The sequence below is a fragment of the Plodia interpunctella genome, chromosome Z, assembly GCF_027563975.2.
Source record: "Plodia interpunctella isolate USDA-ARS_2022_Savannah chromosome Z, ilPloInte3.2, whole genome shotgun sequence".
In the NCBI taxonomy this organism is placed as follows: Eukaryota; Metazoa; Arthropoda; class Insecta; order Lepidoptera; family Pyralidae; genus Plodia; species Plodia interpunctella.
Window position 1 is genome coordinate 401514 of NC_071324.2, and position 12397 is coordinate 413910.

The window sequence follows — 12397 nt, forward strand, 5'->3', positions numbered from 1 at the left end:
ATCACCCAATGTAAGAAAACATCGAAATATTTTTTGCAAAACATTATTGTTTATTGTTAGATTACATCATTAGTCATATCCCTCTTTTGTTCCGCTACATTTTTCCGCTTGTTAGTGATGTTTTCCTTAAAGTAATGAGCATTATCGTGGGAATCTGATTAGGAATTATGAGCAGACTTCCCACGAGCTACGTAAAAATTCCACTAAGCTGGCTGCTTCAGAAATAGCCCAAACGTGTGGGGGTGAGACCGTGAGACGCATTCACACTAGTAAGATATTTCCTGAAATTTCCTCAATAGTAGAACATGTCATGTACGGTCCGCTGCAAGTCCAGACATACGTTTGAACCTTATTCCTAGGGCACTGAATGTCAAGTTATCACGGCAGTAAACCGTGCATCGGTAAAAGAGGTGAATTCGCAATGACATTGGGTAGTTTGATGAATGTACGCTCCCTGAATGCTTCCGAATTTTATTTTTTTAATGTTTGTACTGTTTTATTTGTATTTTATTTTAAATTACGCGGTATTCGCGGAAGACCTGCGTCGTGGCCCACACCATGGTCCGCGACATATGCTGAGCGAAGACCATTTTAGTGTATAATTGTGTAAATGTTATGTAATTTTAATTATGACATTAATGTTGCCAAATAAACAATTTTTATTTCTTTCTTCGCGTCTACATTTCTTATTTGTTTGTCGGAAAAATGAATGCCTCCCACATTATTCTTGGAAAAATATCAATAAGTATCATTAGAACGAAGGCTTTGGTAGCAATAAAGATCTCTAATTGCCATCCTACGTATCATAAAAATGCTAATACCTATTGAAAAGACAACATGATCATAAAAATACAAAAAAATAATTTTGAAATCTTCGGAACAATATTGTATGTCTAAATTATATACATACAATTAAGTAATTTGGACAAAACGACGAAACGGCAACGCTGCGTCTACGCAACGGGACAGAGAGGATGCCGTCGAAAGATAAAAAGCCTGGATAGCTGACAGACAACCGTTTCTCCGAAGAGGGTTGAAGTTAAGCAGGCGGACGGTTGCAAATTTTAATTTCAATGATTTATTATGAAGCTCACTCCCGGGAAGAGAGGGAGGAGAAGTGAGGTAGAGAGAGTATAAATCTATGCAATATTTTGGTGTATCGCTAGTACAAATCCTAACTAATATTATAAATGCGAAAGTAGGAGTTGTTTGTAACCTCGTCACGCTCTATCTACTTAACCACTCTTTAAGAAATTTAGCATACATATAATTTGAAGTATAGACTGTTCCCGTGGAAAATTAACCCGGGCGAAGTCGCGCGCAACAGCTTGTATAAAATAAATCCGATTATATCTCCGATCAATGCGGGAGGCGGTGGGCGTATAGACTGTGTTATATCGAAAAACCTCTGTTACAAAATATTCAATTCACATTTCACTGAAGCGGAAAAAATATATTATTAATAACGTGTTAAGTCCCTAACACGAGGCTTTATTGTTTGTTATTTTCCTGGTTTGTATATAATACATAATTTATTGGATACCTTACTTTATTAACAATATATATAAAACGGGGCTATGTAACCAATGTTTTTACACAGTTAAAAAGTTTTTGATCGACCCAAACATAATTGACATTTGTTGAAATTTGTCATTTTTTGTGATAAATAATAACGTAATTGCATGTAAACAATAATTCCTATTTTGTGTTAATATGTTTTTGCATGGCCAGTTTAAGCTTGTGATGGACATTATAATGTAATAACTACTGATGTAACCACATTTATGCAAATAAAGTATTTAGTATATTGGGATAGTAACATGCAGGACATGAAGAACTTTACTGTATTATAGTTTTTCTTTGTCCTCCCATTTTTTTCGTCAAATCAAATTTATTAATTTGAAAATACCATGGAAACACTTCATAAGTCTAGACTCGAAAGAATCTGAGGAAGAATTTTATTATCCCAGGGCAGAAATCCATATCTGAATGCCATATTTGAGAATTGAAAGATTTTAGCACGTCTAGATTGAGCGGCACGAATTTTTTGAATGGAGACTTGTAAAGAATGTTCATTAATTATTTTACACTCTGCTGAAGCATGTTTGAGGAAAAAATGTTCGATTCAAATATTGTTGAATTTGCCGTTTAATATGGCAGAGGCTACTTGTATGTGTTGCTGATTCTTTTTACAATATTTTATTATATTGTTCGCAAAAACCATTTTTGTTTCCATAGCAGTTGGTTTCAGTTCCATTAGTTCCATAATTTAAACAATTAACCTTTCTCAGGAAATGACTTAAAATTCAATTAGTTAAAACAGTTCAAAAACTTCCGATAACTTTTGAATTTATTGCATTCACACTATACTCGTATAAGGATATGCAATAGTCACATATTGTGATTTTTTTTCAAATTCAATTTAAAATATGAGTATATGAGATGAAAAAAATTCAAGATTGTGCATGAATAGAGAGGAATATAAGTAGTATTCCAGTAGTTTGTAGCTTATTGAGAAATAGTATTTAATTTAAAATATGACTCGAAAAACGCTTTGACTTTAACTTTGAGTTTTTTCATCACATTATTCCAAATATAATAAACAGACTGTATATTCAATGTGTAAAAAAAGATTAACTAATTATTATATTCGATGGTTTCCAGTTAGAAACCGACGGCTACGTCGTCCTGGAGGACTTTCTCCGTGCAGCGGAGTGCGACGAGCTCAAGTCCGCAGGAGTGGAGCTCACGAAAGCCATACCCGATGGCCAGGATCGAATCGTCTTCTCCACCAAGGAAGCGATGAAACCGGTAATATTACCGCCTTACTGCAAAAAATAATTTAAAAAATTCTAATGTTAAACCCTTTCTAAACACATTTTTTAAGCCCATTCTGTGTCCCAACGTTGGGCAAAGGCCTGGTTCCTACTATCGTAACTCCCCAATGCGGATTCTCGCCATCCTACCCAGAAGCGGTGGATGTCGACATATTATCTCCCCATTTTATAATACGTGTTTATATTACACTATATGTTGCCCGGGGCTTCGCTCCCGTGGGAAGTTTGATATAGAATATAGCCTATAGCAATCTTGGATAATATACCGTTCTAATGGTGAAAGAATTTTTGTAGTCGGTTCGGTAGTTTCGGAGATTATTGATGCGTCAATCATACTCTAAATCTCACAAACGCTTACCTCTTTATAATAATAGTTCTCAATATCTCTGAAAATTAAATTAAATTTATAAAAGACCTGGTTTTCCAGTATAAGTTTGAAAACTAATATGACTAATTCAGTAAATAGCCTTGGAATAATAGTAATCAAGTTGACTAACTTGTCTCTTAACGAACACAGATCAGATTTTAATTAAACTTTCCACTGGAAAGAAAATGCGATCCGTGCAATTTCTTAGCAAAAAAGACTTCCAGTGTACTTTGAAACATTTTTTTTAATTTTTTTTTCTTTAAGTTTCATGGCTCCATCGTTAGCCACAACGATGATTTTGCCAACGTCAAGGTTGAGTTTGACACGGTATATAATATGTTATAATATCAATATTGATAGGTTCAGTGTGTAACCTAAAATATAACAGTATATAAATATATTACACATACATACGTATATAGTAAATAAAAATTATAAGTAGACCAATATAATTATAAATGGGGAGAAAACTAATGTTAATAGAAATTGCATAAAGATCTTGGGAAAGAAGGGGGTCGTATACATATTGCATTTTAGGCTGAGTTACACCAATCAACTTTGACGTTGGCTTTGACTTGCGCACCGCTGACATTTAAACAAAATGGCGTGAATTTATGTTTTCTGTACAGGTAACGTCAACGTTGACTGGTGCGATCTACTCCGTCTTTGTCTACTTCACATAGAGTATTAAATTTTCTATGTAATTAAGTCTAAAATGATTAGTGAAATTTTCTTGAGAAAATATTCCAGCGCTTTAAGTAATTTTGCTTTAAGACAAGCTGATAGTTACATGTTTTCAACAAATAATCTATAAACAAAGGCTTAAAATGTCTGAAGCAAAATGTGGCTTACATTTTGCTTCAGACATTTCAAGCCTTGTGTGTGTCCCATTGACATTTTAAATTATACTTATGTATGTACTTGTTGCGAGAGCTTTCCATCTCATTTATTATAAAAATATATGGAAGCAAATGTCTTTTGTTTGGTAAAACGTAATTCCTGGAATTGTCATCTATTTTTGAAATATTTGTATTCTTGGAAAATACATTAACTGATATAGAATCATGTACTGAATTCCAAAAATGACATTTCATATAAACCTCTTTCTGTTCTCATAAATATGATTTTCTTACTTAATTATAAAGAATTAAATGTCGCCTTAAAGCAACTTGAGGAAAAATAAAGCTCAGACAAGAATCAATGACAATTTGCTCCAATTGCTTTAACTTAACTACCGGATTATCCGGACAAAGCTGTGTCGCCTTTAAAGATGGGATAAGCTGATTATTTGATTTCCACGCGACGGTCGTCTCTAGTTTCCACATGTCTCTCTCATGCATGCGTGTCCATAATTGCTCTGTCTAAGATCGAACGATTTTATTTTCAAATGTGTAGAATATACTGAAGCATCTTTTTACACCACCACAATTTCTGACAAACACTACCTACACATTATAAAAGTAAAAACAATGTTTAATACGATGTACTCGTATAGATTATAAATTCGCCACCACAACAACCAGTCGCACCCATTTCAACATTTAATTCTCTACTCTTAATTTCCACCAATAAATTATCTCGAAATTGAGAGTAACCACGGTATGCAGCTAATTATTAAAATCTACTAAAGAGTACTAAATAGATTTTATTTTATTTTAATTTTGGAAAAAAGAAACTAGAAAAATCTACGACGCGCGACGCGACTCAAGCTTCCATCCTAAGGAGATGTTGAGATAATTGAAAATTCTTATAATGCTTCCACTAACAAATGCCGTTTTGTGAGATTTCTTGTAATATACTTGTTGAAGTAAAGAATTCTTTTTGCTACGCTTCCTCGCTTCGAAAATTTTCAAAGAGTATTAGAAAAATATGTCTAGTGCTTCTGATGAAATTAATCCTTTGGTAGTCAGGGTTCGTCTGTAAAGGAAAAATCTATCAAAGGAGAGGAATCTATTTTTTAATTATCTTCTATAGAGTACTCTTGGTATTAATTATTTCTTTACAAGAATAATAGTTATTTGGCCGGTGAAACACGTGCAATCTTCCGCTCGGCACTGAACAAATCGCGAACTTTTTCAACTCCAGTAAAGTGGCTACATTTTAAAATTTCGGCGGATATTTATTTGAAAAATTACAAATAACAAGGATTTTCGTTTCATTCGACCACCAGAACGCTCTTCCGTGCAGCCAATAGTTAAGATAGCCAGCAGAAGAAGAAAAGAGAAGAAAAAACATAATGTTATTCACAACGGAACACCAAAGCGTCACGGTTTTACAATTAATGGTCCTTTAGCGCAGTAGTGGTTCACATCTTAAGCTTAAGATCGATGGACTGAAGTTGTGTCATGCAATGCGTTGACGAACTCCAACGGAGCTATGAGATCTAGCTCGAACTAGGACAGAGTTTAATTAAGCCAACCCTTTGAGCTGTCCGAATACAATTTCAGATATCCCAGAATTTGGGATCGCTGACGGCTTTATGAAGCTTTGACAACTTCATAAAGCCGTCAAGTCGGTACGATCATCTGATGTCAACGTCATTCAAGGTATCCACCGTGGATTTAAATTCGGTATTGGATGGACCGCCGTCGAAGCCAGTTGTGTGTCTATGTCAAAATAGATGATTTCAGGAAATGTTTTCATTACGGACAATTTTAATTTGGAAGCAAAAAATGAGACTAGTCCGTTAATATTTTTTAAGTTTGCTAAAAACAAACGCAAGCCATAGGCAGTAAAATTGTGAAATAGTATACTTAGCGCTAAAAGGAGTGCCATATAGCTTCCTGCTCTTTGCCGTGCAATAATTGTCCTTCTTATTCCTCATTATGGAAAGTTGTATGGTGGCAATCAGTATATGGAATGCGATACACACGACTACCATGATTTCACATGTATGTGAAATACTTAATTATAAAATGATAGTAGTCATTATACAGACTAACAAATACAGACAAAATCTAATGTTAATATGTTTTAGCTGTACGTATTTCCGCCCATCTCTGATACGAACACATTCTATAATCTGTTAAAAATTAAAATCTTTTAGTACGGCACATGCGGCCATTAGCGAATCCATTTTTTAAGCTGCGCCAATCCGGTCAAGCTTTTAAGAGCTGTTAGTGCAGTACGGGCTTTAGTTAATACCAGTAATACTATTGTGCAGTACAAAGGCTGGATAATGTCATTTTTAATAAATAAATTACATTATACATTACGCACATACGCACATACGCCTGTCGGTTATCTGCCTGGATAAAAGCTACAAAAGGTATACTCAAATAGGATTTACGATAAAATGTCACTTTAATTGATCAATATTGTTTATTACAATATTTATTGAGCAATATATGTTTCGTCCTGATTTCATTAATTAGCGACGCTAGTAACTTTTCGACTCCAGAAAATAGTAGGTACATCCTCTCTACTCAGATCCCATATATATACATTTATAAGATTCCCTATGAGTAAGAAGTCTCACGGCGTACCATAAACAGGTTTTTCATTTTATTTATTCAAACTTATTTCACAACAATACGTTAATGCCATAAAGCTTTCTCTGCCAGCCAAACTTGACCAAATAGAAAGAGAAAAAGGAAACAGAACGAACACGTTGTTGTGGTCTACAACTGTAACTCAATGATTGGATAAATCCCGGCGGTGTATTTGTTATTTATGTTTTGAGACATTTTGAGATTTAACTACAGCATCGTGATGGCGCTCGCGAGCATTTTAATCTGCCATTTCTGTAATATTGTCGTTTGACAAATCACTATATATTTAATGTTATTAGAATTTCTAGACAAAAAGTCGGCATTCCGGATCACTATTTTTTTTTTTGTATTCACGCTGCTCTGGGACTTAAAAAAAGCTGTGTTTCTTCGTGCTCAGATTGTAAATTAAATATCAAGTCGAATCAAATTCAAATTTGTTCACATAATAGATCTTCACAGGTACTTTTTCACGTCCAATTTTTTCTGCATAGTAATTTCTCAAAAAACTACAATTAATTGGAATTTCGGAACGACCACTGCTGAGAAGTTATGCCGAAGTGTAATTAATGAATAGGACTATTGTTAGAGATTTCGTACGCGTAGATAGGTGAACCATATTTAATATATAATAGGAATGTATTCGCAATAATTCGTTTTATTTGAGTGCTAGACATTGACGTAATAAAATTAGTTTCTTTATAAAAATACCAATGAGGCTGTGTATGTAAGTACGTACTAACAACTATAAACCGAAGATTTCTTTCATTGGTCATATGGTCTAGTAAGCTCATCTGGTCCACCAAGAAACCTGGCTAAATGCAAGCCAAGGATGAGGACGTAATACTGTATCTGTGTATATTTACAGATAAAATATTTGTCATTAGTATTTTTAATTCCCTTCCACAGCAACTCCGCGACGAGTACTTCCTGAACAGCAACGACAAAATCCGCTACTTCTTCGAGGAAGGCGCCCTCGACGAGACCGGGAAGCTGACGGTGGACCCCAGCGTGTCCTTGAACAAGGTACATGACATGTTTTACAGTTCTCTTTTCTTGTAATTGTAATATTACAGCACTAGTGTTTTGTATAACGTTATATGCAATAGTAGCCTAGTAAATTAGCCTTTAGGAAATTAAAGGTGTGTTTTATATAAAAGTTACAGGCTAATAACACGGATTTATTGAACACAGTGAGCGTCGAAATTTGGAATGTCGACGCTCGTGCGAAGTGAAGACGAAGAAGTATGTTCAGATGATAGAGAGAGATCAGATTAAAGTGTTTATTTACTCGCAGATAAGCTAACATAATAGTGGTCATGATTTTACGTACTTACTGGTCATTATTTATTTTTTAGTAGATATGATTATGATATGATTTATAGCAGTCGTAAAAGTCATGTAAGAATCCTTTATGTAACTGGATTATAAAATCTGACATAATTATTAGCAATAACACACTCAGAAAGAAAGAGACTAGAATTAAACATTTAAAAATGCGATGTACGTACTAGGTCGGCCACGCCCTTCACCTGCTGCATCCAATCTTCCGTTGCTACACGTACAGCGACCGCGTGAAGAGTGTCTGCCACCAGCTCGGCTTCAAGGAACCCGCAGTGGTGCAGAGCATGTACATCTACAAGAATCCACGACTGGGAGGCGAAGGTAACTTGGCAGACGCTATGTGGTTAATCACATTGAGCAGTATCAAAGAAAATTATTATTTTCAAAATCAAAATTAAACTTTTCCAACTTGTACTTGTACGTTTACTTATTGATATTGTTGAGTAGGTTGTGTGCCTTACATATAAAGTAAATAAAATGACGTCACGGCTCAAAATCTTTGGAAGACAAAGGAGGCCTTTGCCCAGCAGTGGGACACATAAAACAGGCTATAAAATATTACATAATACCCATTTTTTCTCATTAATTCGTTAGTGTGTCGTAATCTCAGCTCTCAGCCGTGAAGCCCGGGCAAACCCAGCATACCTTTAGGAGCATTTAAATGTAATTCGTCCTCCTAATTTTTAATATATGTTATACATATATTAATCATTTACATCATTACCAAAAATGACAAAATTTGAATGAATAAATAAAATAAAATAAAAGTTGTATTTCCAATAAAATTATTGAAAATTATCACACAAAAAGAATATATAAATTAAAAGCTAAATTTACAACACTCCCATTACTAACAGTCTTCATTCATATTCGTCGATTATGAATGAGTGAAATAACTTACTGTGTTGTATATTCCGATTGATCCATTGGGCTCCGGCGTCCTCCGTCACATTGACGTCCGTCGACATTGTATGGAGATTCGACGTACGTCAACGCACATCAGTGTTAAAACCTACAGAACATAACAGAGCACAACGTCTATACAATGGGGCATGGCTCGACATCTCTTTTTAAACGTCAAATGCTTGACGATGTATATATTAAATTGGCATGTATGTAATTACTAAAAGCACTCTTAAGTTAAGTGCCCTTATTCTTATTTTCTAAAGCAATTTGAAGTTGACTTGAGGATTATATTGTAAGTCCGCCTTAAAATGCATCATATTGAACTAAAGCTCGCCTGGCACATTATTTACATCCACAATATCCAGCGAGGCGAAAGTAAACACACGTGCTGAGAGTCCCGTTCACTGAAGCGAATTCAATATGCAAGTAATACTAATTTTACAAATACCCGTTACATTTGAAACAAACAATAGGACTTTTCCATCATTAGATTTGCGTCAGTGCACACGGTGGACTGCAGAAAAGCAAATCTTGTAGTTTTATATTTATTCAGGTGGAAAACCAGATGAAAATCTGAAATCTTTATTACGAGAAAAACAATATTCAAGACATAATTTAAACAAGAAATCTAGTCAGGCCGTCGCTAGTGCCCTCTCTCTAGGCAAACCAGACCAAGCGTAAACGGTTCCCGTCTTATAAACGAGTTCCTGACAAACCAGACGGAAACCCATCGGGCGATTTACGACGAGATTTATTTGCATTGCTGCAACAATACACATGAGTGAGTCTACTTCGTTAGTATTTCAATACTGGATTTTATAAATCACGTCATGTCTGAAACGAATATTGTATACCTATCCATCCGTTCTAATATTATTAATGCGAAAGTGAGTATGTTACCTCGCCATTGTATTCTCTTCTTCGTCATCTCTTTATAAGAAATTTAACATGCCATATTTGATTACGGACAGAACAGACAGACAGGTGAAACTAAATAATATTTTGTAAAAAGCCCCGTGTGTATACTCACGCTCCGTCATTTATTTTGTACCTTCACAACTTTTTGCCCGTGCCTGAAATTTCTCCAACAATAAAAAATTTCAAACGACATCACACACTATCTATCTATGTATATATGTTATGTCTGTAAAAAAACGACGCACCGTCGCGTACTGTCAGCAACACATAAATCTACCCGAACGCATAGCAAATTCACTTACTGTTTAATGTTAATGATGAGCTGCAACTGTTAATGATGCACTTCACGTGCAGGTAACTGTACCAGTGTACCTATTCGCGAAAATTGACGAGACGGGTGGCAGGGGAGCGCTGCCATGGTAATCCCGAGCAGATTTACCCCAATATGGGGGGATGGACAGGGTGAAAGATGGCTGACCATTCAATTTGACTGGGCTGGGTTTTCACGCACTATAATTAAATTGATTTTAAAGCCAGTGTTTGGCTTTTACGAATGTACCTATAGGCGACGGTCTGGTTAAGCTCTTTTAATTAATGCATCGATAATGTGCCTCGTGCTTTTACGAATATTGATGGATAAATGGGGTAAAAAGTCCCTTTTAATTATTTTATTGCAAGATATAAAATATATAAGTACACTACAAAAATGTAGCTAACTTTTACACGACCTTACAGCATGTAGTTGTGTGCTCAATACCAAAGTTTAATAAGTATCTACATAATTGAGGTTAATACACACACATACATCAGTAACACACTAATCGATGAGGTTTACGAGATCTTATGAATTGTTATTATATTGTAATCATATCAGATAATGTGACACTGAAGAAAAAAATATTTCATGGCACACCAGTGTGACAAATACTGTAATAGAGAGTCGGTGTATTTTGAAGCCATGGATTTAATAAGTACTTCGTGCAAAGTACATACTAATTCCACGTTTGAAGCTCGTTTGTTATGGCTCGAGTGGACAGTTGCGGCTCGCTCAGAATGCTCCTAATACTACGTGCGTATATATGATGATAGTAGCTCTTCTCGTAGTCTGCGTAGCACGGTTTCACTGAGACTTAGATTCACACATTCATCCACAATTCTAAATTTATCTCTAAATCTTTTTCTGTTCAAGCTGTTCGACTTTGGAATGCTCTACCCCTTGATATCCGTAATGCACGAACTCTGTCCAAATTTAAACTACTTGTCAAGTCACATTATCTTTCCACTATCTCCTAACATCATATCATATATATCTTTTTACAAATTTGTATATATATTTATATATTATATGTATATGTGTGTATATTATGTGTTAGTTTATTTTATTTACTGCGCCAACGCCTCTATCCATTATCGTTTCCTCCCACCCCAAGGTTGACTGGAAGAGATCGCTTTAGCGATAAGTCCGCCTTTGTGCCTTTTATTTTATTTTTGTATTGTTTTTTTTTTTGTAATTTCGCTTTTGGTGCAATAAAAAGTATTGTATTGTATTGTACGTGCGATTTCTATAATATTGGAATTTAAACAAACGCATACTTAGGGTAAGTTGTACCAGTAAACTTAGACCGACGCTAAATGAATAAAATGACGTACTTTGCATCTGCGCAAAGTTAACGTCAAATGTAATTGTTAAAACCGAAAATTAATACTTACCTTTAAATATATAAATAATCTTATTAGCTCAGGGGAATGAAAAGGGATTCTATATTTATGATGTTGAGATTTAAATGCAGCACATAATTTAATTGCTTTGAAACATTATCTCATTAAGTTTACTTTGAAAACGTATCACATCCCACATTCGTTTTCACAAACACATTTAGATGATCTCAAATGATATTTCCATTACCCCTTTGCACAAAATGCAATTTTCTGAAAGCGGTTCTGTGTTTTCCACTCAAATTATTACTTTTAATCTAAATGAGAACTCCCTTGCAGCATTCACATACGTTGTACCAAAGATAAACGCTACATTTTGTTTCTTGAACATAATTAATGTTTTTATAAAATTATGCCATAGAAGCACGTATAGATAGACATTGCAAGTTCTTGAAATACGTTAAATGCTTTTGAAGTGGTCCATTAGTACAGAACAACGGAATAAGTAAAACGCCATTAGCAGGCTTTTTAAAACATAAGGTTTTCGCTCGAAATAATATTTTGAATAGTGTCCGCGTGGGACGGGCCTTATAAATTATTCGTAAAAAGAATATGAAAGTTGTTACTAGTTCTACTCTCAATTAAGAACAAAAATAAAAAAGGTAAACCAATAGCTATTACTTAAAATGACATTTGAAATAAGTACCTAAGTTTTTTTTTAACATGAAAGCGCGCGAAACCCAAGATATAAGAACATTATAACGTTCTCTTGTATCTCAACGACAACCTCAACAAGCGACACCTCAAAATTCGCGTAAAAAGGCCTGTTCACACTGAACGCGTATCCAGCACGTGCACATCAAATCTCAATGGAATTTTAA

At 34.8% G+C, this 12397-nt stretch overlaps 1 protein-coding gene across 1 annotated transcript in view; it reads left to right on the forward strand.

The window, feature by feature from the left end:
- The window catches only part of Phyhd1 (Phytanoyl-CoA dioxygenase domain containing 1), a 29259-nt gene that overhangs the window by 14194 nt on the left and 2668 nt on the right, over positions 1–12397 (forward strand). The window contains exons 2-4 of the mRNA XM_053768328.2: positions 2665–2811; positions 7602–7718; positions 8207–8357. Of these exons, the coding sequence (XP_053624303.1) occupies positions 2665–2811; positions 7602–7718; positions 8207–8357 (415 nt within the window). The remainder of the gene's footprint in view (positions 1–2664; positions 2812–7601; positions 7719–8206; positions 8358–12397) is intronic.